Source organism: Eptatretus burgeri, chromosome 8, assembly GCF_056783735.1.
Source record: "Eptatretus burgeri isolate ZD-2024b chromosome 8, Ebu_testis_v1, whole genome shotgun sequence".
Taxonomy (NCBI): domain Eukaryota; kingdom Metazoa; phylum Chordata; class Myxini; order Myxiniformes; family Myxinidae; genus Eptatretus; species Eptatretus burgeri.
Window position 1 is genome coordinate 62,413,117 of NC_140968.1, and position 27,500 is coordinate 62,440,616.

The following is a 27,500-nucleotide window of genomic DNA, read 5'->3' on the forward strand; positions in this document are numbered from 1 at the left end:
CGTTAAACAAGCTGCCCTGCGGTCGAGATGTCACAATGCTTTGTTATTCTCAATAAGATAGGTCAATGCTTATGAATTGTTATATGCAGCGGCAAGAGCAAGAACATTATCTCTCAAACCCATAATCCAGTCATTTGGAAGATTGACAAGTATATAGAAATTACAATTTTGGATGGCTCATACATTTTGATTGACATATTGATGTAAATTTCTTGTTCTTCTTCTTCTTCTTCTCCTTCTCAAATGCAGAGCTTCAGATCCTGAGTGATGGTCTAAATATATATATATATATATATATATATATATATATATATATATATATATATATATATATATACATATATATATATACATATATATACATATATATACATATATATACATATATATACATGTATATATACATGTATATATATATATATATATATATATATATATATATATATATATATACATACACACACACACACACATGAAATCTAATGAACGCGCGAGGAGATTAAAACAATATTTTTCATGTGTTCTTGGCATAGATGTCACCACGAACTGTACTCTACCTGCAACGAGCCATTTCTCCCAAAGATCTGGAGAAAATTGCTGCCATTTCCGTTCAGTATACAATCGAATGTCATCAAACAAAACGATTTCAACAAAGGTTATGTAAGCTTTATAACAACAATGACTTTATTCTGAGTTGTTGAAGAGGAGGAGAGGGGTGTTTGGGGGTGAACCTACGGAACAGGTATATAATAACACATATATTATGTACATCTGCTGCAAATTGTTCCAAAATATACAAACACGAGTAGAAATTCGCAGTAACGTCTGTGTATCGAACTGAGCGTGCCTTAAGCTATACATTGTACACGTGGAGACCTCCAGCATTAAACACAACGACGATAAAACTGAACAACCGCATCGGAAAGCGGCCATTGCGGGAGTTTAGGAGCACGAGAGACGTCGCATCACGGATGAACACTATAATATTGCAGTCACCGACTTTTAAACTGCAGTCATCCACGACACAGCCCCGGGAAGTTCACAGGACCATGGTGGGTGCGGTAGAGGATGACAACATGACGATGGTGAAGATTCAGTCTCAATGGAAACGTTTTTTTTTTTTTTTTTTTTGTAATGAGCCAGGTGTGTCTTGTGCTCATAATTTCATTTTTTTTATTAACCTATTTATTTGAAAACGCATTTCACCCACGCTGCACAGCTTTGGACCAACAACACGGGATTCACTGAGTCCGGGGTTTGCTCTACATGATTGCAGGGTGCTGTATGGCTTCTTGGTGAGCGGGCGAATACCAGTGCGAATAAGCAGACATGTAGCTACCTGCTGGCATGCTCGCGCTCTTGTTCACACAGTTTACATCCCAGGTAGTAATCGAGGGGTGTGCTGATGGGCTGGGGGACAGACAGCTCGTGTTGACCAGCGGGTTGTTTTCCAGGCCTCCTCCACCTTGCTTCATCAGCTTCTTGTATTTGGATCGCTTGTTCTGGAACCAAATTTTCACCTGCGAGACAGCGTGGGCCGCAGGCTCAAAAACACAGCGATACAACCCAGGTAACGCTCACGACAATACCTGCAATGCTCCAAAAATGATCAGGAATATCTCTAGTGTACATCACGCACGTTTATACGCACAGTTTCAGCTTGTACAACAAGGAACAGCCACTGCAAATCGATGTCGGAAATATAACGCATTGACCTGCCACCGTGTCATTTTCTCAGCAAGTGCACAATACCTTTCCACTGGGCCCCGAGTGAGCCTTGGTGTTCGGTTTAATTATTATTTTCCACGAAGACAATGCACTACTTGCAATTCCGCCGGAAGTCTTGAGCGTACCTGGTTAAAAAGGGGTCCATTTACACACGACTTGAGCTGGGAAATCGGCCAACCTATCCACCCAAGCGGTAACTTGATCTGCCTGCAGCCTTTTGATTTGAACGGAACGACTAAATTGTGCGTCTGTCCAAGAGAACAATGCTCAGCTACACGGAGTAAACGCTGAGGTCCGCCGAACGTGCTGTGATGCGTGTCTAATACGCGGGTTGGCTGAACATACGTACGATGTACGCACGTACATGTGGGACTGTACTGCAGTACTCCAAACAAGGCCATTTATTATCTTACAAAGCTGAAGTTAATGTATAACTAGCATAACCCACGCTCTGAGTGACATGTTGGGGTGGTTGTGTTTGAGAAAGGAACTGATGCAGAGTATCAGTAGTAATTTTACTTTAATGCAGTAAGTGGAATACGATTTCACTGTTTCAGAACCATTTTATTTACTTTTTTTGTACCATGCACCTCATATGGTCTTTGAGATAATGTAAGCCGAATATCACATTACTCGAGCGCAGAACAAAGTCGAAGATAGCGCGACACGAAACCACAAACTCGGAAATAATATATAAGATGCTGATAATGATTAGAAGAGTCTTTACGCATTTAGTATTCAATAATAATTAAAACACACGCACGCACACTAATATGTCTGAACTTAACAATTGTAGTCATCGACAAAACTATTTCTTTCTACATATTTCAGGCTGTTAACTCGTGATCTATTTAAAACCTTCACGAACCCTTACATTTTTCAACTTTGTCCAACGACTTACAATAATGCATCCTCGTGTTTCATATATGTGCATGTACGGATAGAATAGGTATTTAAAGTTTTATACTCTGCTTTCATTTACATTTATACCTTGTAAGTATGAATTGTAGAAATAAATTTTATTGGTTATTTAGTTGTTTTTTTTACGGCGAGTCAGGACGTCTGCAGTTTTTCTTGTCTCATTTGAATGCACAGAACTGGTGACTGTTGAAAGTGGGTTTTGTGCCTTTTGCTTGAGAGACTATAATATCCCCCCCCCCAATTCCCCAACACCCTTCACCACCCCATCACCGCCTACACTTTGCGAAACAATCGCGGGCATGGATAGAAGTATAACGCCGGCAGGTGCGCCTTTTGTCTTGCGGGGTTAACTCGAGCAAACATGAACGTGGGTGCTGGAACAAAGGCAGTCCATGAGAGCTCACCTGTGTCTGGGTGAGTCCGAGTGACGCGGCAAGCTCAGCACGTTCAGGTAGTGCCAGGTACTGCGTCTGCTGGAAGCGCCTGTTAAGCGCTTGGAGCTGCAGACTCGAGTAGATGGTTCGGGGTTTCCGTATCTTCTTGCCTTTCCCGTTGAAACGCAGCTCCCCGTTGTGGATGACCGCAGTTTTCTCTGGGTCTCCTGTGTTGATTGGAGCATGCGGTGTTCGCCGGTTACATGAGGTACATAGACAGGAAACCGTACGTCGTATCATATACATATACATGGGGAAATGAATTGCTGCAATGCTCGAATATTATATTACATCCCCAGCATGGAAACACGTCACAGAAACTGCACTATGACGATCATGTTGCTGCTTGGACAAACATGCACAAGACATGAGCCACCGGTTCATCTTTGACCATCTGATTATGACGTAGGCAGGTGCCTTTCGTGGGACATTTTATTAATATAAGGAAATCTTGGAGAGACATAAGGACATGTTTTTTTTTTTCTCAAAATAAATTTCCATCACAGCTTTGTCATTTAAGTTGCAGCAAAAAAACAACAACACAACTCAACACAACACACACACACACACTTTGTTCAAATTAAAATGTATATTTCTTGTCTAGCATCGTTAAACTGATGAGGGGCACGAATTGGTGACACGTTGGCCATTGGAAGGAAACCAGCCCGACCACAAACCGACCTGTATCTTCCAGTCTGCCTTGGCTAATCGCGGCGCTCGCCTGGTAAGCAGGCAGCGGGTTCAGGCCGTACGAGGCGACCGTGTTTCCCGGCGGCCCACCGATGGGGTTGATGTAGGGAAAGCCCAGCGGGCGGGAGTAGGACGACGCTGGGGCCGAGTAAGCGGCATCAGGCCCCGGTGCCGAGAGGCATGGAGGAGGATAGTGCGCATGATGATGATGCGCCATCGCGGCGGACATCTGCGGGTGCGCAGGGTGGCCGCTCTGTCCGAACTCGAGGAAAGCTGACTTTCCGCAGTCGGGCACATCCAAGCCGTCAGCCATTGCTCTCATGGTCATGATCTAGCGCCGCGATTAGCCAAATACATGCCCCCGTGCACCAAGATCGAGATACATGCCCCCGCACACCGAGATGGTCGCCGCGAGCTCGCCCTGGAGGCACAGGGGGAACGAGGCAGGAGTCGAAGAGGAAGGGAGGGGTTTGCAATATTCGAGCTTGGATAAGAGCAGGGATGTAGGGGGTGGGTGCTTGCGGGGAAAAGGAAGAGGAAAGAAAACGAGGAACAAAAACAAAATTTCGAATCGAGCGAGTGCTTTTACCAAGTGGACCGCCGGCTTGGAACGCGTTATAGTCAAATCGTGTAAAACTTCCTCCGGGCTCACGTCCTTGTGTTATGCATATGCATGACCTTGGCGTATTGCGGCGACGCGCATGCTTCACCCTCTTATTGGTTGTCTGGATGCGTCATTCCGCATGGCTCTGCCCTGAAATGAATATTAAGCGCGTCCCTGCCCCAAAATCTCACGGTGGTGCATTATGTTAAAGGCCGACACGTGCACATATATACGTTCATTGTGGAACTCCGCACTTCCAAAGCAAATTGGAGGCGACGAGGTAAATTCTTTAAATCGCACATTTCGCTTCGCACCGGCTAACGATAAAAATCGCCGAGTAACGTGTAACCACACCAAAGGTGACGCTCACCGATCGCCCGATCGATGATGGCCACGTTCGATGCAACTTCCACATTGGATAGTTAAGCTGCTGTTAAGCGATTGTTCTCGTGGGAATTTTAAAAATCGATTTCACAAGAAGAAGAAGAAGAAGAAGAAGAACAGCAACAGCAACAGCAACAGCAACAACAACAACAACAACAACAACAACAACCAAGCGGTACGCGCGCGTGCGTGAAACTGGTCCATGAGAGGTCATGCTTTTGCGCGTTTATATCGCAATTCTTGGGAAGTTAACGCCTTACCATCATAATAGTTACCTTCCTTAATGTACTTACAACCATAGATATTTTAAAAACAAAATCAAACACTTTTCAATACAATAACTTTCGTGGATTACAAAGAACTCGCGAAAGGAAAGGTCTTATTAATGATCCAGCCATGGATCCTCCCTGGACGTTTGGACTTTCATTGGAAACTTGCAGGGAGCTGTTAATAACATTATTTAATCTGTGTAAATGACAAATTACGTCACAATTGTACTTATTATGGGAACAATGTCAACTTCATATCATGGCAATTTCATTACGAAATCATGGAGCCACCGATATTTTACTCTTTCTCATCGACTTGCTTCGTGCATCGTATTAAATTCGCTCTTTCGGATGCACCGCTTCGTTTCCTTTATCGCCTCTGTTTCTCATGTTCGAAGGAATGTGGGATTGCACTGTAATTGTTACAGTTATTTTCTGCCAAGAACAGCCTGTTATTTTCGATCAAAACAAGGAAAAATCATTGTCGGTGTAGGAGGTGGGGCAAAGAGGAGGATGGGTGTTGGGGGAAGGAGGCAAAGGAAGGGGAGGTGAGGTGAGGTGAGACAGGATGAGTGGGTTTGTCTTGTTGGGGGTGAAATACCTGATGAATGTTTGTCTGACGGAGCTAGGTGTACCTGTAAAAATAACCTGGTTACGGTCTGACTGTGGACTAGCCTGACTCATGGCAGGCATTAACGTCGATACAATATGGGTGCAAGATGGTGTGTGTGTGTGTGTGTGTGTGTGTGTGTGTGTGTGTGTGTGTGTGTGTGTGTGTGTGTGTGTGTACATATGTACATATGTACATATATATATATATATATATATATATATATATATATATATATATATATATATATATATATATATATATATATATATATATATATTGCATGATCATCAATCCAAAATGTGTGATAACCAACAGGTGAAGTTAATCCTCAGGAAGGAGATGAAAATGTCCATAACATGTGTTTTCCTCTAAAACACGATATTTCATTTTTACATCGATGCAGAAGCACCATCTTCATTCCAAATCACAATAAAACACCATGCAAATTGAATTGATAAACCACTAATATATATATATATATATATATATATATATATATATATATATATATATATATATATATATATATATATATATATATATATATATATATATATATATATATCCATGCTGATTGATGCAAGGAATCTTGAAGGGATTGGTGACGAAATTGGATTTATTTCCCTCATCGTGGTATACTGTGACGTTCAAGCACCAAAACGCATAAAGAAGTTGTGACTTCCAGCCTCACCATTGAAACAGTGAGGCATTGAGCATATTATAGGAGGTGAAAAAGCACGATCTCCAAAATAATCTTGGTCAGTGCATGAACCGTTATTACTTCAAGCATTCTTTTGAGTGAACCAATGGCTCACATCAATAATCACCTCCATCCTGAGAGTGATGAAGAATACAAGATTGCATTTATTGATCCACTTTATTTGTTGATGATAGAGAATTAGGCATGACCACTTTTTTGAAAAAAATACAATAAAATAACACGAGATATGTTGTTTGTAAAAATATGATTTTTTTTTTAAGTGTTTTGTTATTTTTTTAAAACATTACTTTTGTACAACGTGTAAAGCTGAAATAAATATGTACTAAGATTCAACACAGCAAAATTGTTCGTGTCCAACAACTGCTCAATTTAGAAAAATTGCATTGTGGAATGAAATTCCCATGCATTGGGTGAAGATCAAGAAACATTCAGTGTATGGTGTGTTAGGGCTATGATTATGGGATAAAAAACATGTATAATTGTTACGTAAACTATACATGTGTGTATATATATATATATATATATATATATATATATATATATATATATATATATATATATATATATATATATATATATATATACACCTACTTATTTTTACAATTGTTTCATGCAAAAAAAAAATCACAATAGTTTAAAAACTTCACCTTTCCATCTGAACTTAGTATTGTGCACATATTAATATATCAATGTTCCATGTAAAAGTTGAAAATTATATTTTAGTCGCTTCATCAGCAGTGGATTCTTCAGGTCACATTTTCTTAGTGGCAAAAACACAGCGTGCACCTTGACGAGATTAACAAACATCATCTTCCGAATGCTCGGAACACGATTGGATGACACTTCTTTCTTTCTGTCTCTATGCATGAGGTTGTAAGCATTGTTTTTAAATGTGGACAAGTGTAAGAAAGAGCAATGCCAACATTTTTTGTCCATCCATTTCTTCCCCTCCCCCCATTGATACACAAAATAATTAGCGTGTGCCGTAATTAGAGAAAACTAAAGTCCTCATTTGCTAACCTGTTAAGTCATGGACAAAACAGATCAATGTGTTTGGTGATGTTGATTCAATTTGCCGGTTAAATTGCAAGCACTGTAAGTGTGACACACAGTTGGTATGTTTGCTTTGGTTGAAAAATCTTTCTCCACTCGCATTAAAACGAACGAGAGGTATAATATCATGTCCACAAGCGGTCATAATACACCTGCAGTTATTTGTGTTCATGCTGTATGCATGAAGAGAGATGTTTTGAGAAACTGTTTTTATTATAGAGAAAAGGAATTAAATCGGAAAGCTTTTTTACCCCCCACGCATTCGTGTCTACAATTATACAATTTTAGGAAGAACAATGTACGCAGCATACATTTGGTTGTGGACACCAATTTTATGTGATCTGGAATGTGACACACGAACACACTCAAATTTGGTGATAATAACTATTTATTCCCAAAAGCCTCTTTTTAGTGATTGAATGTGTAAAGAAAGCAGCTATTTTCTTTCCTTTCTTCCAAACGCGGGAACAAATGAAACTATACGCATTAGGTGTGTAAGTGAAATTCCTTGGTATTGAAGTGGCAGGCTTGTGTTTGAAGAGAGGTAAACTATTTTATGTATGTATGTATGTATGTATGTATGTATGGAAACATATATATATATATATATATATATATATATATATATATATATATATATATATATGTATGTAAATAAATAAATATGGACGTCACCTCTGGATAACCCCAAATAGGTCTGTGCGACTTCAAAGACCACAAACACTATCTGTGGCGCTCATCACTCATCGGCTCCTCACGCCTAATGTCATGTTACCATTACTGGTGAGATGATCATCACAGACAGAGTCTCGTGCTGAACAGCTCCATAAAAGGATGTTAATTGGCCGAGTGATCCAACATTAAGTGCCACGTCCTGTGATCTGTAAGCCAATGTAAATCTTAGCAATAAATCCCTCCATCCATCCATTGGGAGCATACTCTGTGCAGAGCGTTGGTCCTGCCTAAGCAGTCTCCTCGGCTATTGGGCACAATTCTGGATGGGTCACCACTCCGACGCAGGATACCAGTAAGCTGGCACATTTTGCCGACCTCGGAAGGATGACAAGCAGTCAACCCTACCTGGTATTAATTCAACAGCCAAGTGGGATTTTAACTCAAGATCCTGGGATCCCAAGCCCACCACCCTAACCATTTAGGCAACACCAGGCATAATCAACCCCTCAGATGCTTTATACTGCCATCAAAACTGATAGAAGTCAGGACACCAATTCTTGCCAAACAGGTTTTACTAAACCAATGAACGTATTTACAGAAGAAGCAATTCACAAACATGTATGTACGGAGCATAATATATGCATTCCCTTTATGTTCTAAGCAAACATTCATGCCATTGAATGCCTTATTGTCACTTATCACTCCAAAACTAACATTGGTGCCAATCATGCATCTGACATTGGACAGGGAGAAAAGAAAGGGCAAGATGGAGATAACGAGGTCAAGAAAGAATAAGATGGGGATGCGTTGAGCCCCTGCACACCTTGCACGAGCTCAGTTGAACTAGTGCCACACAATGGTTCCGACACAGATGTTCGCTCCACTCCGGTTCCTCTCTCCATGCCGCCAATGTGCCATGCATCTCTGCATGCTTAGTGAATTTGGTGCGGGTTTTGGTGGGAACGCTCAGCGGTGATGAGGTGAAAGTGTCCAATGACAAAGCCAGATAGCTGGAGTGCAACAAACGGGATGCAAGGCAAAGGTGTGCAAGGGCTGAAGGTGAAAGGTGCAAGAAGGAATGAAAGTGAGAGATGAGTGAGAATGAAAGTAAAAGTGAAAGTAAAAAGAATGAAAGGGAAAGCGAAAGCGAAAGACGCAAGTAAAAGTGAAAGTAAACGATGATGCCAGATGGATCAGTGCCACACTGCTTAAGCTCTCAAGTAGACTGGACAGCTGATTCAAGACCCTCTCCTCATCAACACAGACAACTTGGTGGATTCCCCTTTCATCCCCGGCCCACCCTCGTACATCCAATCAGCAGCGTCTCGTGACTTATCGCCAAGCCATATGAAGCATAGTTCATACTTTCTTTAACTGGGCATTTATCGGTGTGAATAATAAAAAAAAAAAGATTCGTCCAAATGGAAATTTTATTAAAATGATTTTTTCAATCCTGCACTGCCCTGGCTCCTTGACGATTAATATCGTATCATTCTCAACTTTGTGAGATCCGAAGCTTGGAAGGAGATGCAAAAAAAATGACACACAGACATTGGATTTTATGATAGAGATAAAACCCTGGTGATGTCTGTACATCCCCCACTGTTCTCATCCCCCACTCCTTCAACCCCACATCCACACCCCCACTGAATGAATGTAGGTTGATAAACTGTTAGATTGAATTAATATAGTGCCAATGCAGCACAGATTTCATGGGCCAAATGGCCCTCTTCCTGCATCCAAGTTCCTTGTGAATCTATGTAATACATACTAGCCAGGCCAACCCGTCACATCACTGACAGGTTGAATGAAAAGACAGCATATTGCACTTCACAAACAAATTGCATGTCTCATGTTGAGTATCAATGAGGATGTAGAATAAAGTGAAACACGCAAAACAGGATCTTTTATAACACGTAGTTGTTGTTCTTGCTGCTATCATTGTGGCTGTGGTTGCTGCTGTTTGAGTGCTCCTTCCATGTCCATCACACTTTATTCTAAAGGGTTCCTGATGTCAGAGAATAAAAAAAAAGTCACTGTTGGAACCAGTTCATTGAAGCTCCAGGTCCTGCTTCCTCTTCTTCCATTCCTGAAAGATGGGCCAACAGACATCTTTGTGTTTAACCGGACACAATTAGTTGTTCCAAGGAAATCGATTATTTATTAGCTAACCAAGCATGTAAATAGATTATTAGCTTTCCAACCGGAGCATTTTTATTATTCTACAAAAGCAGGAACCCTTTAGAATAATGCATGATGGATGGACACACACGGACAGATTCCTCTCCTTTAAGTAATGGAATAGGTGTGACTTTTTGGGGGTTTTTTTGTATGCAATGTCAAGGCTCATATGAGAGCTAACATAATGCACAGCAAGGGGGGCATGAGTCAAGAGGGGGGGGGAGAGGGAAGGACAAAACAGTGGGGAACAGAGACATTAGGAGATCTGTGGAAGGGAGAGGAATTGGGTGGGGAACACGGGGTGTACAAGATGGACATTACAGGGATTTTCAGGAAGGAAAGCAGGGAATTTGAAGGAGGTGGGTTTGGGGTGGATTAACGAGGGTAGAAAAGATCGAAGTTTTGGATGGGCGAAGATAAGAGGTGGTGGTGAACAGCTGTTTTGAAGGCCTGGAGGGAAGAATGGGATTGAACAGAGTGAGGGAGTTTATTCCAAAGGCGGGAAAAAAGAGGAATGAAAGAGTGAAGGTGAGCAGTGATTCGTGATTTTGGTAGTTTTACCAGAAGGTGGTTGTTGGTGGACCTTGAGTGTCCTGTGGAAATATGGGGGAGGGGCATATCGCAGAGAGAGCAGGGGGGGCACGACCAGAGAGGAGACAGTGGAAGACAGAAAGACCACCAACCTGCCTGCGGTGAGAGTGTGAGATGCCCAAAGACTCAGCCTCACCGCGGTAGATACCAGTGATCCTCAATGCCTTGGTTTCCAGTGTGAAGCTGACAAAGGTGAGAGGCAGGAGCACCAGCCCAGAGGGGAGAGCAGTACTCCATCAGGCTGTGGATGAAAGCTTTGTATGTGGTCAACAGCTCAGGTGGGCCGAGGAAGGATTTTTCATGACGGAGGATTCCCAGTCGGCGACTGGTTTTGGAGGCCAGGTTGGAAATTTAAGGTTGGAAATTTGTAAGCCAGGTTGGAAATGACTGATGGTGGGTTTAATCAAAAGACAGCATGTTGCACTTCACAAACACATTGTCACACACCCAAACTGTTCACCAAGTTTTGCCCAAATCCGTCCATAACTTTTGAGATATTGTGCTCCATATAGTTTTTGGCCCGATCTCTCAATGTTGAAGAATCACTGAAGAAATTCGGATCCCAAACCCACCATCCTAACCATTAAGCCAACACCAGGCATATACAGAAGCCATGGCTGTTATAAATCAGACTTTAAATGAGGGCAAGATGGTCAATTGTTACTAATGACATGCAGGGAATTTGGAATTTATTCAGGGATACTCTTGCAAAAACATTTTTTGTCAGAAATGTCAATTAAAAATTTAACTTCACACAATGTCAACACAATGGATTTTGACAACACAAAGCCAGACAACAGTTTTCAATTGGATGGAACTTGAGTTCAAACCCAGAACTAGACCGCTAAGATGAAATCATACTTCTGAGGTATCCTCCCACCTTTACAATTATTATTAGAGTCTGAAAGAATGCCATAGTTTACTTAAGAATTGGTTTCAGGTCATTCCAGCAATGCTTGCACTCGTGCCATGATGGTGACGAGAACTTTCAAGATTGTTTTTACTCAACAAGTTTGAGATAGCTATTTCATTTTTCACTCTGTGACAAACACTCAACCAATAGCCAGTCTTTTCACAACAGTGACAAATGGCCTATATGGCAGGGAATTCTAGTAGTTTGAGGCCATTTTCATTAACACTCAAGTAATACTGTCAGTTTTGCTATATATTGGCTGTCTACCATCAAACACCGTCTCAAGCACCAATCGTCACTGGCTTGTGCTTCACCACTTGAGCTCGTCCATTTCAGACGATTTCAAAGGGTAATAATTTTTGTGCTATAATCTATTGTGAACTAAAATTGTTGTGGTGATTTTTTTTATTCCTTCTTGAGAGGTTGTAGGGTGTTTCCCCATATATTCTGATATAGTGTGCTGTAGTGAGAGGCAAACTGGAGGAATTGTTGGGGGGTTTTTGCCATGTGTAATTGATTCTTTCAAAATAAAATTTTATCTTGGAGTCTTCATGGACATCAACCCTTGCCATTCTCCTCAAGTTGGCATGTCGATTGCTTGGCACATTTACATCTCAACTGATAACTATTTCCAGATTGGGAGCGGATCTTTTTTTGTCTAATATGAGATATTAAAAAGGCTATCTGAACAAAATACTCAAAATATATCGTGGCGGTTCTGCAAAACTGCATGCCTCTAACTGAGGCAATGGCACCCAACATACAGTGATCCCCAGGCAGTTATCTCGTTAGTCTTCGTGCAGTCAGACCTTCCCCTCATGTCTAATGGGTTAATGGGACAAAGTGAGTTGCGTGGATCTTATAGCAAGGTCTAATTATAATATCTCTATCTTCTTTTCAATCCTGATTGCCATCCAACCCTTTCCTTTTAACCATGGTACAAATCGAAGCGGTACAGCAGCCAGGCAGCCACCTGTGAAAATCACGATGACGAGGACACTCCCCGGCACGTGCATAGCGTACCCTTTCATTCAAATCTGCGCGCCAATTTACAATGGCGTCTCACCTTGCTCCACCTTCGCTCACCAGAAGCACCACCTCGACCACCAACATCTTGCGCACACAGGAAAAACTCACCCCGCGCCTCCTCGCACCTCCGCATCAATGCAATTTGCCACCAAACAAGCGTGCTTCATGGCCAAGGCCACTCGGACCGCGTGGCACGGGGACGGGCCAAGCACATTAATAGCACCAACTGCAGCTTGCAGGGGGTGCCCCGAACGGGCATGTGGGACTGACACGACCCTCGTCCAGTTGCCAGAACACGGCCTGGGAGTTCATTGCAGGGCTCCAGGCCGTGTCATGCTGGATGTGTGAATGAGGCTGCTTCCAGCCCCAGGAGCCAGGCAGGGCGGCGCCGAGATCCAATGGAAGGGCACGATTCGGATGACGGCACGTCACTTCGGGTCGTCACCTGGTGCTTATAAAAGGCGGATCGTGACAGGTATTGCAAGGCCGTTAGTTCTCATCTGCCCTTCTCCTTCTGGCTAACTAATCTTCAGTGTGTGTGTGTGTGTGTGTGTGTGTGTGTGTGTGTGTGTGTGTGTGTGTGTGTGTGTGTGTGTGTGTGTGTGTGTGTGTGTGTGTGTGTGTGTGTGTGTGTGTGATGGCGCCTGTCATAACTTAAATTAAGATCGGCGAAGATATAACGGGATAAGTCTGCTCTGTGTCTGCTTTTGTAAATTGCTTGCCATTTTGTTGCACCCCACCAATTCTTTGCTATCCTCAGCTGTACATAATAATAAACCCGATGCACTGTGCCACATACCATTCCTTGGTAATTGTAAATAAATGCTATATATAGAAATGTTCCCAGCTCGTTTTCGTCTTTTCCTTCATTGGTCAAACATGGTCTGTGTCCAAGCCAGGACATTATCCCCCAAAGATCTGTTTACTAGCCAGTACATCCTTGGCAGTTACACTTGGCTGCATCTGATCCGGTAAGGTGATCTGGTTTGAACAAGGCATAATGAGGGCATGTCTCCGGTAATTAGATCACGTGATCATTTGAGGTAACCGGCTTCCATTAGACAGAGGACCCTAAGTCATGTAGTTCAGTGATTGGCGTTCACGGTCGATTATCAACCCGACGTGTCACGGAGTTATCCGTGTGCGATGGCCTGCAATTCCAAAGAGTCTGGTGGGAACCCGAGGGAGCTCCCCCCACCTCGTGTTCTTCTCACCCTGACCCCAGGTCAGCAACAATATAAAGGGAATGTGTGTGATATATATATATATATATATATATATATATATATATATATATATATATATATATTCTTCTTCTTCTTTCGGCTGCTCCCGTTAGGGGTCGCCACAGCGGATCATTCATATGATCCGCATCGTGATTTGGCACATGTTTTACGCCAGATGCCCTTCCTGATGCAACCCTGGTCGCCTCTTACGACACAGGGATATGGTACACCTATTTTAACCGGGGTATACACCGACCCATTATACTGGTACTCATTTCGCCGACCTCGGAAGGATGACAGGCTGAGTCAACCCCCTGGTGTATTAATTCAGTGGCCCAACGGGGCTTGAACTCAGGACCTTTTGGATCCCAAGCCGCTGCCCTAACCACTGTGCCAACACCAGGATATATATATATATATATATATATATATATATATATATATATATATATTTATATATATATATATATACATACACACACACACACACACACACACACACACACACACACACACACACACAAAATTGACCCCTTCCATACTCCTGTAACCGGAGAAGCTGCATAAAGCAACCCAAGAAGACCTACACAATGTAAGCACTATGCTGTTTCGAACCCTTCCCAGGGTTCAACAACTATAAAGACGTTCACACTGAGTACACACTTGAGAATCCCAATGCGACACAACCCCTCGGGTACCGGACCGGTTTCATCGCTGATTGGCGAATCATCAGCGATAGCGTGGTGTATTTTTTGGATTCCGTCTTGAGAGGTTGCTGGGTGATCCAATGCTGAGACAAGAGAGCAACGTGCTGAGACATGAAGCCTGTTTCAATAGAACAGATGCCAGGCTAATTGATTTTGTATCATGCCTCAAAAGTGCCCTTTCACAAACAGAAACAACAGATGATACGAAGCACACCATCCGACAGCATGTATCTTCTCTTCTTACTTTGCACAAACCTCATCAAATTTGAACTCCAAACGAAGTCAACGCCATCTGTACCCTCAAAGCAAATGCAAGTATTGTCATTTTGCCAGCTGATAAAGGCAGAGCTACTTCAGTTATGGACAAGACAGAATATTCACAGAAAGTGAACCAACTTCTGGAGGACGAAGAAGCTTATGTTTTGGTGCAGCCAGATCCGATGAAAGCTTTCATGAGAAAGATAAGTAGAATGCTCACCAAGTTGAAGCATCGTCGGGAAATAACCATTGGTGATTGGCAACAGATGAAGCCAAGCGATGCAGCAATGGCACGACTCTGTTCCATCAAAAATTCATCAGCCAAACGTCCCACTTAGGCCGATTGTTTCACTCCAAGGGACTTATGGCTTTGCGAAGTAGTTATCCCAGAAATTGAAGAAACTTCTTGAGGGAGCTCCAACAACAGTCAAGTCTGCCAAACAATTTCTCCAGAAACTGAAAGATATCCAGCTTCAACCCGACAACGTGATGGTAACGTCAACCCGACAACGTCATTTGATGTAACTTCATTGTTTACTTCAATCCCGTTACAATTGGTGAAGGAAACAATGAAAAGTTCACCGATTTCGAGTTCAGTTGAAACAAACGAGTGCGTGAAGATCACACACCTCAATGAGCTGCTTGCCTTTTGCCTGAAAACGTATTTTCGGTTCAGTGGGAAAGTTTACGAGCAAATAAAAGGCATGCCTATGGGATCACCAATATCAGGGATCATCGCAGAGGCTGCGCTGCAAAGACAGGAACCACTGAGATTTGCTATCTATCGACCAAAGTTGAGGGCACGATATGTTGATGACACTTTCGTCATCGTACAATGGGATACGATAAGCACTTTCAAAGAACACCTCAACGCTGTCTTTCTCCGACATTCATTTCACAATGGAAGAAGAAGCAGGCATTCTTGGAAGTCCTTGGATCAATGGCTGGCATTCTTGGATGTCCTGGTCTCCAAGCAATTTGGGGAGCTGAAGCCAACCAGATACAGAAGTGGTTCCCAACTTTTATTTTCTTGTTTCACAGCTTCATGGAAGACCGGATAAACTCTACCAGGGTAGATTTTCATCGCCCGATTACACTAAGTAAATTAAAGATGTTCTTAAATCAATCTAATGCAGGTACCAGTCGGAAAGCAGGTCAGGAATTTGTCGTGAAGGCTGATCGAAAATTGTACCTGAGGATGCTGGTTGTTCGTCAACAATGAAACTTGAACATGAAAGAGATACTGTCATATTCCCTCAGACCTATTCCCTATGCCCTCGCATACTATGATGGTACTTTGGCTAAAACAGACAAGAATGCACTGATGCATCACATTGAAGCCGAATGTACATCTCCATTGGTGCTTGAAGTGATTCCTTATGACACAGTACTGATTGATGGCATGGCACTCATTCATAAACTGGTCACTCGCTTCCCCCACACCATGGGCGAATTGGCCAATGTCGGTGCATCGGAGTTGGTTGGCCTCGCAGAATGGCACAAATGTGGACGAATGGACTGAGTGTTTGATCGCTATCCAGAGATGAGTATAAATGCAGATGAGCACGAATGCCGATCTTCGACGTCTCAAATAAGGAAGATTTTCGGCCTGGACCAACTCTCCAAATTCCTCGTGAATGGAAGGAACAAGGAACAGTTGAATGAATTCTTATTTGAACAGTAGTGCCTGAGTGCTGATCTTTTCAATGTGATTGACTAATTTGTGATGTACGGGGCAATGTGCCATAAGTTCTCAACCACACAGGTGAATTTGGTCCCCGAGTTGAACACCTATGAACATGAAGAAGCAGACACAAGGCTTCTGTTGCATACTCATCACATAAGTAAGACAAAACCAAATTCTAAGGTGCTGATCATTCGCTCCGACACCAATGTAGATCTCCTGCTGCTCTCCCTTGGTGGCGTGATCGAAGTGGAGGCTTTGCACCTGCACAGTGGTATGAAGAGGTTAGAACGCATTCTAGACATTAAAACAATCCTATTGGCACTCAGTGCGAAACTGTGTGATGCTCTAATCGGGCTCCACGTTTGTACTGGCTGTGACACAGTTAGCGTGTTTTGGGGAAAGGGTAAAAAAAAAACCCCTTTCGATCTTGTCGCCAAATCATCAGACTACCACCAGACCTTCTGTGAACTCGGACAGTTCTTCAGTTTGTCAGATGACTTATTGTTCAAACTTCAGACATTCATATGTCATATGTACAACCAGAAGGTTTCAGACACTGCGAGATACAGAAGCTTTTGTGTTGGTCCCAATAATGATGATCGCAGTGTACCTCCGACAAAAGATGCGCTCTTTCAACACTCCCTCCATGCAAATTACCAGTCGGCCATCAATCGGAAGGTGCTGCAGCAGAAGATGAATGCACACTCACCTGACGGCCATGGCTGGTCCTGACAGATGGCAAACTTACCGTTGTATGGATGCAGAAAAACCTTGCACCGCCAGACGTACTCAAATTAATCCATTGTCAATGAACAGAGAGCCAACACAACACAAAGCGTTGTTCGTGTCGAGCAGCAGGATTCGAATGTTCTGAACTTTGTTTGTGTAGTTCGGAGTCAGAGCATCGGTGTGAAAACTTGGCTGAACAGTACGACCCTGATGGAGGCGATACTCTTGTGTTACGGTTATTACTTTGTATCAGACAGCAATAACTGTCTCTGTCAATACAAAGATACATTTCTTCTTGGCCAAAAGCACATTCATTGACTAGTTAGTGAGCCCCCACCCTCAGACATTCAAAGTCAAATAACTCCTCTGCGTGAGGGAATATCACTTGTGGAAGTTATTTTTTGAAATCAGCGCAGAAAAATCTACGGGAAAGAACCATTTCCATGTAGTTTGCAATTGGGTAGCACAAGAATGTTTTTCTACCCATTTCCAGAACCAATAGATGAGGGCCCAATTTTCCAATGTCCTGTGCTCACTGCTCACCGAATCGAACCAGTCGTGATTTATTTTTTATTTTTAATCCACTCGGGAAATATGAAGACGAGTTCGGTGGGATGCAACCAGAAAGTAGAAAATGATTGCACAGTGTACAGGATGCGACATAACACTGCGGTGTGCTGTGACTTGCGTCATTGTTGAACATGAGCGGAAAGTTAATATTTGTATCCGTTTCAGTTGAAATAGCTTCTTTGAATGGTTAGAATTACATCAAAAGCGAGCAAATGTAAAGAAAGAAAATATAAAAAGACATGTACAACTTGAAAGATAACTGTTTTTTTGGTGGAGTAACTTACGGACCACCTGCCGTTTACTCACGGACCACAGGTAGGGAACCAATGATATACAGGAAGGCAACCAAGACCAGCCAGTTTCTGCATTATGGTAGTAACCATCCCATGGCTCACAAACGAAGTTGACTGTGAACACTTTTCTGACGGGTCAAAACAGTCTGCAGTAATTCGGAAGCCAAAAAAGGAAGAGAAGAACTTTCTACAACAGTTGTTCCGTTCCATTAGATACCCAACAGTTTTGTGAACAAGGGGTATGTGGAGGAGGGTAAACGGCGAGTGTACACCAACTCAAACCAAAGTTTTGGCGTGTCTTCCCGGATGTGACCAACGTATCGAAAGCTCCTGCTCACCTGTTAGCCACGTTTGAAGTCAATATCGCACATGTATAGACCTCAAACTACCATGAAACGCAGGATCATGCAACTAAAAGACCGACTGAATTTGGAGAACAAATCATGTCACATATATAATTATATGTATATATATATATATATATATATATATATATATATATATATATATATATATATATATATATATTTGCAGCAACTGCGCAGTCCACTATATTGGAGAGACCTCAAAGAGACTAAAATTAAGGCTACACGAACACCAGTTAGCCGCACGTAGAAATGACCCTCTCTCGCAGGTCGCAATGCACAGCATCGGACAAGGCCATCAATTCATGTTCACTGAAGCTTGAGATGATCGGACAAGCAAACAACGGAACGTCCAGCCAGTTGTAAGAAGCCTGCTATTCAAATAACAATTCAATAAATAAAACATATCGATTTACACCCGGCGTATCAAGCTTTATGTTACCGGCTCAAACAATTGTAAACGCACAGAACGTGTTAAACACACACACACACACACACACACACACACACACACACACACACACACACACACACACACACACACACACACACACACACACACACACCTCGATTTAAGTTGCCCCGATTTATGTTGATTCGAAGTTGCGTCGTCCATCAACATCGATGGACGTCGTACCCACACTCTGAATTACGTCTCTTTGCGTTGAGGTTACGTCGTTCAAACTACGTGCTGTGGCTTTCCCGTCGCCAATTTTCCTGAATTGTCCAGCCTTGTGCTGAGACGTTGAGTTCGTGAACGTTATGAAGCTCGCAGACACACCACACACAGCCACACGTGGTTAGCCGTTTCAAGACGTGTCTACATTGAAGTGCGACACAGGTTTTGTACAGTGAAGTGCTACGTCACACTTCAATGATGACACGGCAAACCGTGCTGCTGTGTGTGGGTCGGAGGTCTTCGTACAGCGTTGCTGAATCTTAAAAGCGGAAACATCCTGTTGGAAGATCAAAATTGTCGAACATTGACAAATCTTTGCAAAATTATAACATTTTACTCACAAATTTTATTTAACCTCCGTCACATCTCAATGACGACATGTCAACTACAACCATGTGTGGCTGTGCCGGCAAAGGCAAGCTTCATGGATGCAGGGCCGGATTTAGACGTGTGGTGGCCCCTGGGCAGCCTTCAGTTGTGGAGGCCTACCCCACCTTAGAATACTAAAAAAGGTGACGAGACATATTTACAGTCATCCATATAGTATATTTTTCAATAACAAAGAATCTGAACTTCTGTATAAAATAGAGAATGAGATAAGATTAATATCTTACATCTGTTCCACTAACTACCAACTACGATTCAGGCACTCACAAATACATTTTTCCTTACAATTTTTTTTTCATGAAATATTTGGAGGCCCCCTGGTTGTGGAGGCCCCTGGGCAACTGCCCAGCTTGCCCATGCCTAAATCCGGCCCTGCATGGATGGAAGAACATTTTTGCATTCCGTTCCCCGTGCCCTTGTCGGGTTGTACCTGTACCTGTCGTCCTGCACGAAATATTCCAGGACGGAATGTAAATTTAAACCGATAAGATGGCACCGCAGTCAAACACTACGTTGCCATGGCCATTGTTCATACTGTATTAACATTCTTTATCATTGTCCACATAAAAGATATAAATTTTCCTTCCACTGGCAATTCAATTCAATTCAATTGACTGGGTGGCTCAGGAAAAGCCAAAGCATGTGATTTGAATGACGTAACTTCGATGTAAAGTGTACTATAATGTATTCTGCATTTGCACTGTTCAGATGCAATGTCCTTCCAAAATCTTCATCATGAGTTATAAATGTGCTGTTGGTGATATGAGTGAGCCCGTGGCTAAGATAGTGCGTAAAACTGTAAATCTGCAGGTGAAATTGGATGTTATACGAGGAATGGTGAGTAGTGATCGTGCTGTTTGTCGATCTTGGTCAGCACTTAGGTTCCCCTCCAACAACCCGTACGTACAACTTATAAAAATGTAGAACAAATTCGTGAAAGTGCTGAACGTGCGTCGCCATTGACATCCAAGCTAATTATGAAGCAAAGGAGCTCTTACATGGAAAGGATGGAACGTTTGCTGCACATATGGATTGAGGACCTCAATGGAAAGAGGATGCCTGAGTATACAGCAGAAAGCTAAAAGTCTGTATGATGACTTAAAAAAGGAGAGCGAGAGTTCAATTTCCGCTGCCATGGCTAAAGAGACCTTTACTGCGAGCTGTGGCTGGTTTGATAGGTTTATGTGTGTGCACGGGCAGCTTGGCCTGGAGGTACGCACTTTTAAGCCAGGTGTCCCTTCTGTGAGCATGAGTTGATGGATGTTAAAGATCCTCACGGTGTCTTTCACGAATATGAGGAGGGTCATCCCCAGCACCCTTAACAGAATAGAAATCCCTGCCTGGACTACGAGTAGCCTTCCATCCTTCATCTGATCATAACTCACTCTCACTCTCCCCGAGTCAGGCAGCTTAGGACCAAATTTGACTGATGTGGACATTCCGGACAGAAGCACCAATTTTTTTCTTTGTGCTACCCATTGCCAAAGCTTTCAATTTTTAATAGGAACCACTTCTTTCGTGCACAGCATGGTGGCCATCTTGGATTTCCAAAATGGCCACCATGTAAAAACCTATAAGTATCGATATCTCGGCTTCCAAGCCACTTAGGCTCTCAATCTTGGTGTCTAAACATACATTGAGTAGCATACATGAGGGCATAGGTCAGTGAAGATGCTTTGCTGATATAATACACCTCTGCACATGCATGGTTTTCGAACTAAATTGGCAATATTGGTTGATAATTTCTAAGCATTTTCTTTTTATGTCTTTTCAGATAGACTAGCAGCATGGATTGGAACAAGTGTTTGATATGCCAAGAAGAGACTGGGGAGCCTATAAAATGGCCACTCAATGCAAAGGGAAGTGGGGACAAGTCAGAACCATACAGCTCCTATCTGAATAATGTCAGTGCTTTCAGAATCCTGGGAACACTACCAGTGGCTCTTCAATTTGAAGAAGACATGACTGTATGTGAACTGGTCCAAAATCAGGCTGCATAGCACAAATCTTGCTTTGTGAAGTTCAGCAAAGATAAGCTAGAGAGAGCTATGAAAAAGCGAGAGAGGGATGAAACCACAACGGACAGTACACCGACAGAGAAACGACCTCAGCGTCTGCCAATGATCAAAATGGCCTGTCTGTTTTGTCAACAAGCGGATGGACACCTCCATGAAGTCAGAACTCTTGGAGCTGATGAGAACGTAAGACAGATGGCCTCAGAACTACATGACACAGAATTAATGGCTCGGATGGAAGGTGGAGATCTGGTCGCACTTGATGCTAAATATCATCTGGAATGCTTGACAAGACTACGAAATCGCTACCGATCACTGCTCAGGCAACATGAGGAAGATTCCTCTGGTTCTGCTGAAGAGAAGGTTATGAAAGCAAGAGCACTTGTGGAGCTCTTCACCCATGTAGAAAACTGTGTGGAAGATGGAACCGTCCACTTCAAATTTTCAGTGCTGCATCAGCTGTATGAAAACCGTAAATGAGACCTGGGTGTTGAGAAGGAGACGAACAGAACCCGTTTCAAGGAGAAAGTTCTTGTGTACTTCCCACAAGCACAATAGCAAAGTGATGGCAAAAATAAGATTCTGGTTTTCCAACAAGGAATGCAGCAGATGCTAAAGCAGGCCTTGGAATGTGACTATGAAGGTGATGCACTACTGCTTGCTAAAGCTGCCAAAATTGTGCGCAAAGAGATTGTCAACTCCAGAGGATTCCACTTCGATGGCATATTTCCCTCTGGATGTCAACATGGGTCAATGCCCACTAATCTCAAAACCATGGTGTCTATGCTGTTGTCTGGTGCTGACATTAAAGATCAAGATTCAACAGACTCGCAGGCAAACCTCACAATCTCGCACACCATTCTCTTCAACTTTAAGAAGCATGTGTCACCTTCTGTCAAGTCTTGTCATTCCCTGGAAAGGGAACCACCATTGGCCCTGGACATTGGAATGAATATTCACACAGAGACCCGGTCTAAAAAGTTGATTACACAGCTTTATGACTTGGGTCTCAGTGTAAGCTATGACAGAGTTCTTCAACTTGAGAGCCAGCTCACAACTGCTGTCTGTGAGAACTTTCAGAACAAAGGGGTTGTGGTCCCTGCTCAATTGTGATGTGGGCTGTTCATCGTTGGAGCGCTTGACAACTTAGATCACAATCCTTCAAGTACAACTGCTAAGGGCGCATTTCATGGCACAGGCATCAGCCTGTTTCAGTTTCCCACTATGTCTAATTTGGGAAATAAGCAGGATGCCATCAGGCTGCCTTCACCTCATGCCAGGAAGAATCATGAGTTGCCAGACAGCTTCACCACTGTGCCAGCTGTGGCTCTGAAGACAGCAAAAGTGTCAGTCCCCCAGCTGTCAGAAGTTTCAGCACCAAAAGATGGGCAACTTGCAGGTGCAAAACTGAAAGAGAAGAGCTGGCTGGAGCATGCTAGTCAAATACTGGAGAAAGACTTCGTGGAAAAGGGTGACACTGTCTCCTGGTCAGCATTCCATGCTTCCACACAAGGTCCATCTGTCGACCTGCATTCCGCTCTTACACAGCTCTTGCTCCTCTTCTATGAGAAGGCAGCAACACCAGCTATGATCAAGCATGGACTAGATGTGGTGCATTGGGCGACAGAATTGCTCAATCCCAGACAGATGCCAGTCATGGCCTTTGATGAACCAATCTATGCACTAGCCAAGTTCACTCAGTGGAACTGGCCTGACACACATGGGGAGGACAAATTCATTGCAATGTTTGGTGGTCTACACATAGAAATGGCAAGGTGGAAAACGTATGATGATTACTTGGAGGGATATGGTTGGACCAATGCTCTGACACAAGCAGGTATTGCCACATCAGGCACCGCCAACTCTTTTCTGAAGGCCACACATGTCACCAGAACAAGGCACGCTCACCAGGTGACTACTTTGGCTCTGGCAAAGCTCCAGCAAGATGCTTTCTGACACACTGAGGGACCACACAATGATGAAGCCAAGGAGGCATGGAGGCAGAAAATGGTCCAGAAGAGTTCAACATTTCAGTATTGGGATACAGTTCTAAACATGGAGCTTGAGGGTCTCAACTTCATCAGATCACACCACGAGGAAAAGCTTCATTTGTATGTGGAAAGCCTGAAGACATTGGTTCCATGGTTCTTTGCTTTAGACCACCACAACTATGCGAGGTGGCTCCCAATACACATCCGAGACATGGAGAGTCTACCAGCACCCATTCTCAAGGAGTTTGAGGAACATGGTCACTGGGTTGTCAACAGAGAAGTAAAGTATGCAAGAGACACACCATGCACGTGCAGAGGTGTATGATATCAGCAAAGCATCTTCACTGACATATGCCCTCACGTATGCAACTCAATGTATGTTAAGACACCAAGATTGAGAGCTCAAGTGGCTTGGAAGCCGAGCTATTGGTACTTATAGGTTTTTACATGGTGGCCATCTTGGAAATCCAATATGGCCGCCATACTTTATACTCTGAATGGTATAATTTAATTCCTTGTCCCAAAAAATGTATATTTAGGCATCAAGATTGAGAGCCGAAGTGGTTTGGAAGCCGACATATTAGTACTTGTAGGTTTTACATGGTGGCCATCTTGGAAATCAAAGAAGGCCACCATGCTGTGAACTGAGGAAGAGTTTCCTACTAAAAATTAAAAGCTTTGGCAATGGGTCACAGGTGAAAAAAATTTGGTGCTTTTGTCCGGAACGTCCACATTATTTTGCTATGCTGCCTGACTGGCCTTTCTGTTCCACCACCACAGACTATTTTACACAGTATTTCACTCTATTATACTTTAATAAAATTATTTCATTCCAATTTTTTTACTGTCAAAATATGTGTTAAATTATCTCTGTTTAAGCCAAAAAGGTAATGTTGCAGGTGAAAATTACGACGTCCCCCTTCTCATCTCCCACACAACCTTACTTCATTATTGTATTTCTAATGGAAAAAAAAACGTTCAATCAAAGTCATTTTGATTTAAGTCGCAATTTTAAAGGACACATCCAAGACGTAAATCGAGGTATACCTGTATATGTATATATATATATATATATATATATATATATATATATATATATATATATATATATATATATATATATATATATATATATATGTATATATATATATCGCACACGCTGCGCCCGGCACCATAACCAAGCAGGAGACGACGTGTCGACTCTCACTCTCAAGAAGGGATCGCTCAGCAGAACGTCCCCCACAGAGTATGGGCAGCGTGGCTGGCCGACCATGCAAGGTATTGATTGTGAGACCGTTAGCCCTCATCTCCTCATCTCTCTCATAAGTATCTCCTCTTCATCGGGGTGTGTGTGTGTGTGTGTGTGTGTGTGTGTGTGTGTGTGTGTGTGTGTGTGTGTGTGTGTGTGTGTGTGTGTGTGTGTGTGTGTGTCATGGTGCCTGTCCTCGCTTAAGTTAAGAGTGTAAAATAATTATATCGGGATAAGTCTGCTGTGTGTCTGCTTCACTAAGTTGCTTGCCTTGTTGTTGCACCTCACTAATTCCTTACTGTCCCTGCTTACACACAACAATAAATCTATTCAGAGGGCCACATATTTTTCCTCACCTGCCTGTAATAAATGCTTTGTATAAATGTTCCCAGCTCGTTTTTGTCTTTTCTTTCATTGATTCAGCATGGTCCATATCCTAGCTTAGCCGGGACTTTATTGCCAACAATCCGTTCTTATAGCAAGTACATTCCTTAGTAGTGTCCCTCGGCTGCATCTGACCCGGTAAGGTGACCTGGTTCGGACAAGGAGTACCGAGGGTATGTCCCCCGGTAATTGGGTCACGTGATTAATTAGGTAACCAGTTTAGATGGAGGTGAGGTGAGATGAGGTGAGAAAGGTGAGACCAGACTCTTCCGCAAAGGTGAGAGGCAGGAGCACCAGCCCAGAGGGGAGAGTGGTACTCCATAAAGTTGTGGATGAAGACTTTGTCGGTAGAAAGCAGTTCAGTTGTGCCAACGAATGACTTTGCAATGAGGAGGATGCCCAGTCAGCGACTAACTTTGGAGGCCAATTTTGATATGTGGTTTGCTCAATAGAGATCATGGCTGAGAGTGAGACCCAAGGATATGAGTGACTGAACTTCTTTGAGAGGGTTGTTGAGAAATCAGATTGAAGGTTTTGTCAGACAGTCTCTTCGGAGAAGAGAGAGAGAAAGAGCAAGAGAGAGGGCTATCTCAGAGTTAAAAGGCATATTACATATGTTTGACCAGCTTGTGATTTTGTCAATGTCTGAAGAGCTGTGGGAAGAGACTGCTGCCTGCCTATCTGAAGGTTGAGGGAAGTCATGGTGGAAGGTGGAGTCGTCAGCAAATATATAAAGAGGATTTTCCAGAGTCAGAGACATTGTTGATGAAGATTAGGAATAGGACTGGCCCCAAAACACTACCTTGGGGACTCCAGCCTTAACAGGGAGAGGAGAGGGGACATGGTTATCCATGATAGAAAAACTCCTGGTGCAGAGGGATATTATTAGTGATAATGTTGTTTGATAAAAATGTCAATATTGTTGTTATATTATCATTGTTGTTGTTTTTACTTTTGTTATAAGAAGTGGCCTTGGATAAATGGCACAAAAAGCTACTATCTATACACCTTATCACAGCTTTTGTCCAAGATGGAAAACCCCTGCGCGAGGGAGGAAAATGAAGTCGCCACAACCTCCGTTATGTGTCTCCTCGCCCCCTGGAAAAGTTTGGTTGAGATTGGATAAGCAACAACTAATTGTATCATGGTCAGACAGAAGATCATGAGAATCATGAGAAGATAATTGTATCATGAGAAGACACCAAATTGCATATTTTAGTATGATGATGATAAAGCCGCTGTCACACCTTGACGTTTAAGCCAGCGTATGGCAACGTATGAAAATGTATGTTAAACACTGGCGTACGCTGAACTATTGATGTTTTTTTTTAATTTTTGGGCGTATAATAACGTGTTGGACGTATGCATAACGTATTCGTAACGTACACAGAACGTTTTAATCACATATAGATAACTTATACCAATGAATGCTGAGCGTGTTGTTGGCGTTCACAACCTATGCTCAACGGTAGTCTAACTTATGCATAGCGCACGGCAGTGTATCGCCGACGATCACGTGGTGAAGGCTATTAATAGGCTGCGGATCGACGATTCAAATCATAACCGCACGAGACATCGAAGTGTGAAGCCACTGTCACACCTTGACGTTTTAGCCAGCGCATGCCGACGTATGAAAAAATTGCCGAACCAAGCTGGCACACGTCGAATACGTTATGGGTAAGTTTTGTATATGTTAAGAGCAAGCTGGCATACGTCGTAGTACACTGGCATACGTCGTAGTACGCTGGCATACGTCATTGTACGCCGAGTACGTCGAGAAATTTTCAGCATGTCGAAAATTTCTCGACGTACTCGACGTATGACACACATTCCACATACGCTGGCATAAGTTGTAGGCACGCTACGCGATCGTTGACACACGTCGACATACTTTACTTGTAAGATACTCATAAGTCGAAACACGTCAATGTAATGGTTTGCGTCAGTGTTCCAGACGCCCTGGTTTTTTTTTTTTTTCCGGAATGACGGTTATGATTTAAATCGTTGAGCGGCAGCCATTTAATTCTATTATATTATAACGGCACTAGAAATCGAAGTGTCAACATGACCATCATACCGAAGAAAAAAAAAACCAAAAAAAAAACCAGGAAGTCTGGAACACTGACGCAAACCATTACATTGACGTGTTTCGAC

General features: G+C 42.8%; 2 protein-coding genes, 1 long non-coding RNA gene and 1 pseudogene across 3 annotated transcripts in view; 3 read left to right on the forward strand and 1 right to left on the reverse strand.

Annotated features, from left to right (window-relative positions):
- LOC147021865 (uncharacterized) overlaps nt 1–27,500 on the forward strand; it is a 115,862-nt gene that overhangs the window by 5,988 nt on the left and 82,374 nt on the right. The window lies entirely within an intron of this gene.
- On the reverse strand, nt 1,102–4,498 carry LOC147021866 (homeobox protein DLX-6-like). The gene is made up of 4 exons (XM_085892283.1): nt 4,363–4,498; nt 3,765–4,194; nt 3,054–3,250; nt 1,102–1,520 (listed from the first exon to the last, which is right to left on the reverse strand). The coding sequence occupies exons 2-4, from the start codon at nt 4,099–4,101 to the stop codon at nt 1,263–1,265; spliced, it is 792 nt and encodes a 263-aa protein (XP_085748409.1). The 5' UTR covers nt 4,102–4,194; nt 4,363–4,498; the 3' UTR covers nt 1,102–1,262.
- LOC147021867 (uncharacterized) lies at nt 21,495–22,835 on the forward strand (annotated as a pseudogene).
- Nucleotides 22,947–23,678, forward strand: LOC147021868 (uncharacterized). Its single transcript, XM_085892282.1, has one exon. The coding sequence runs from the start codon at nt 22,947–22,949 to the stop codon at nt 23,676–23,678; it is 732 nt and encodes a 243-aa protein (XP_085748408.1).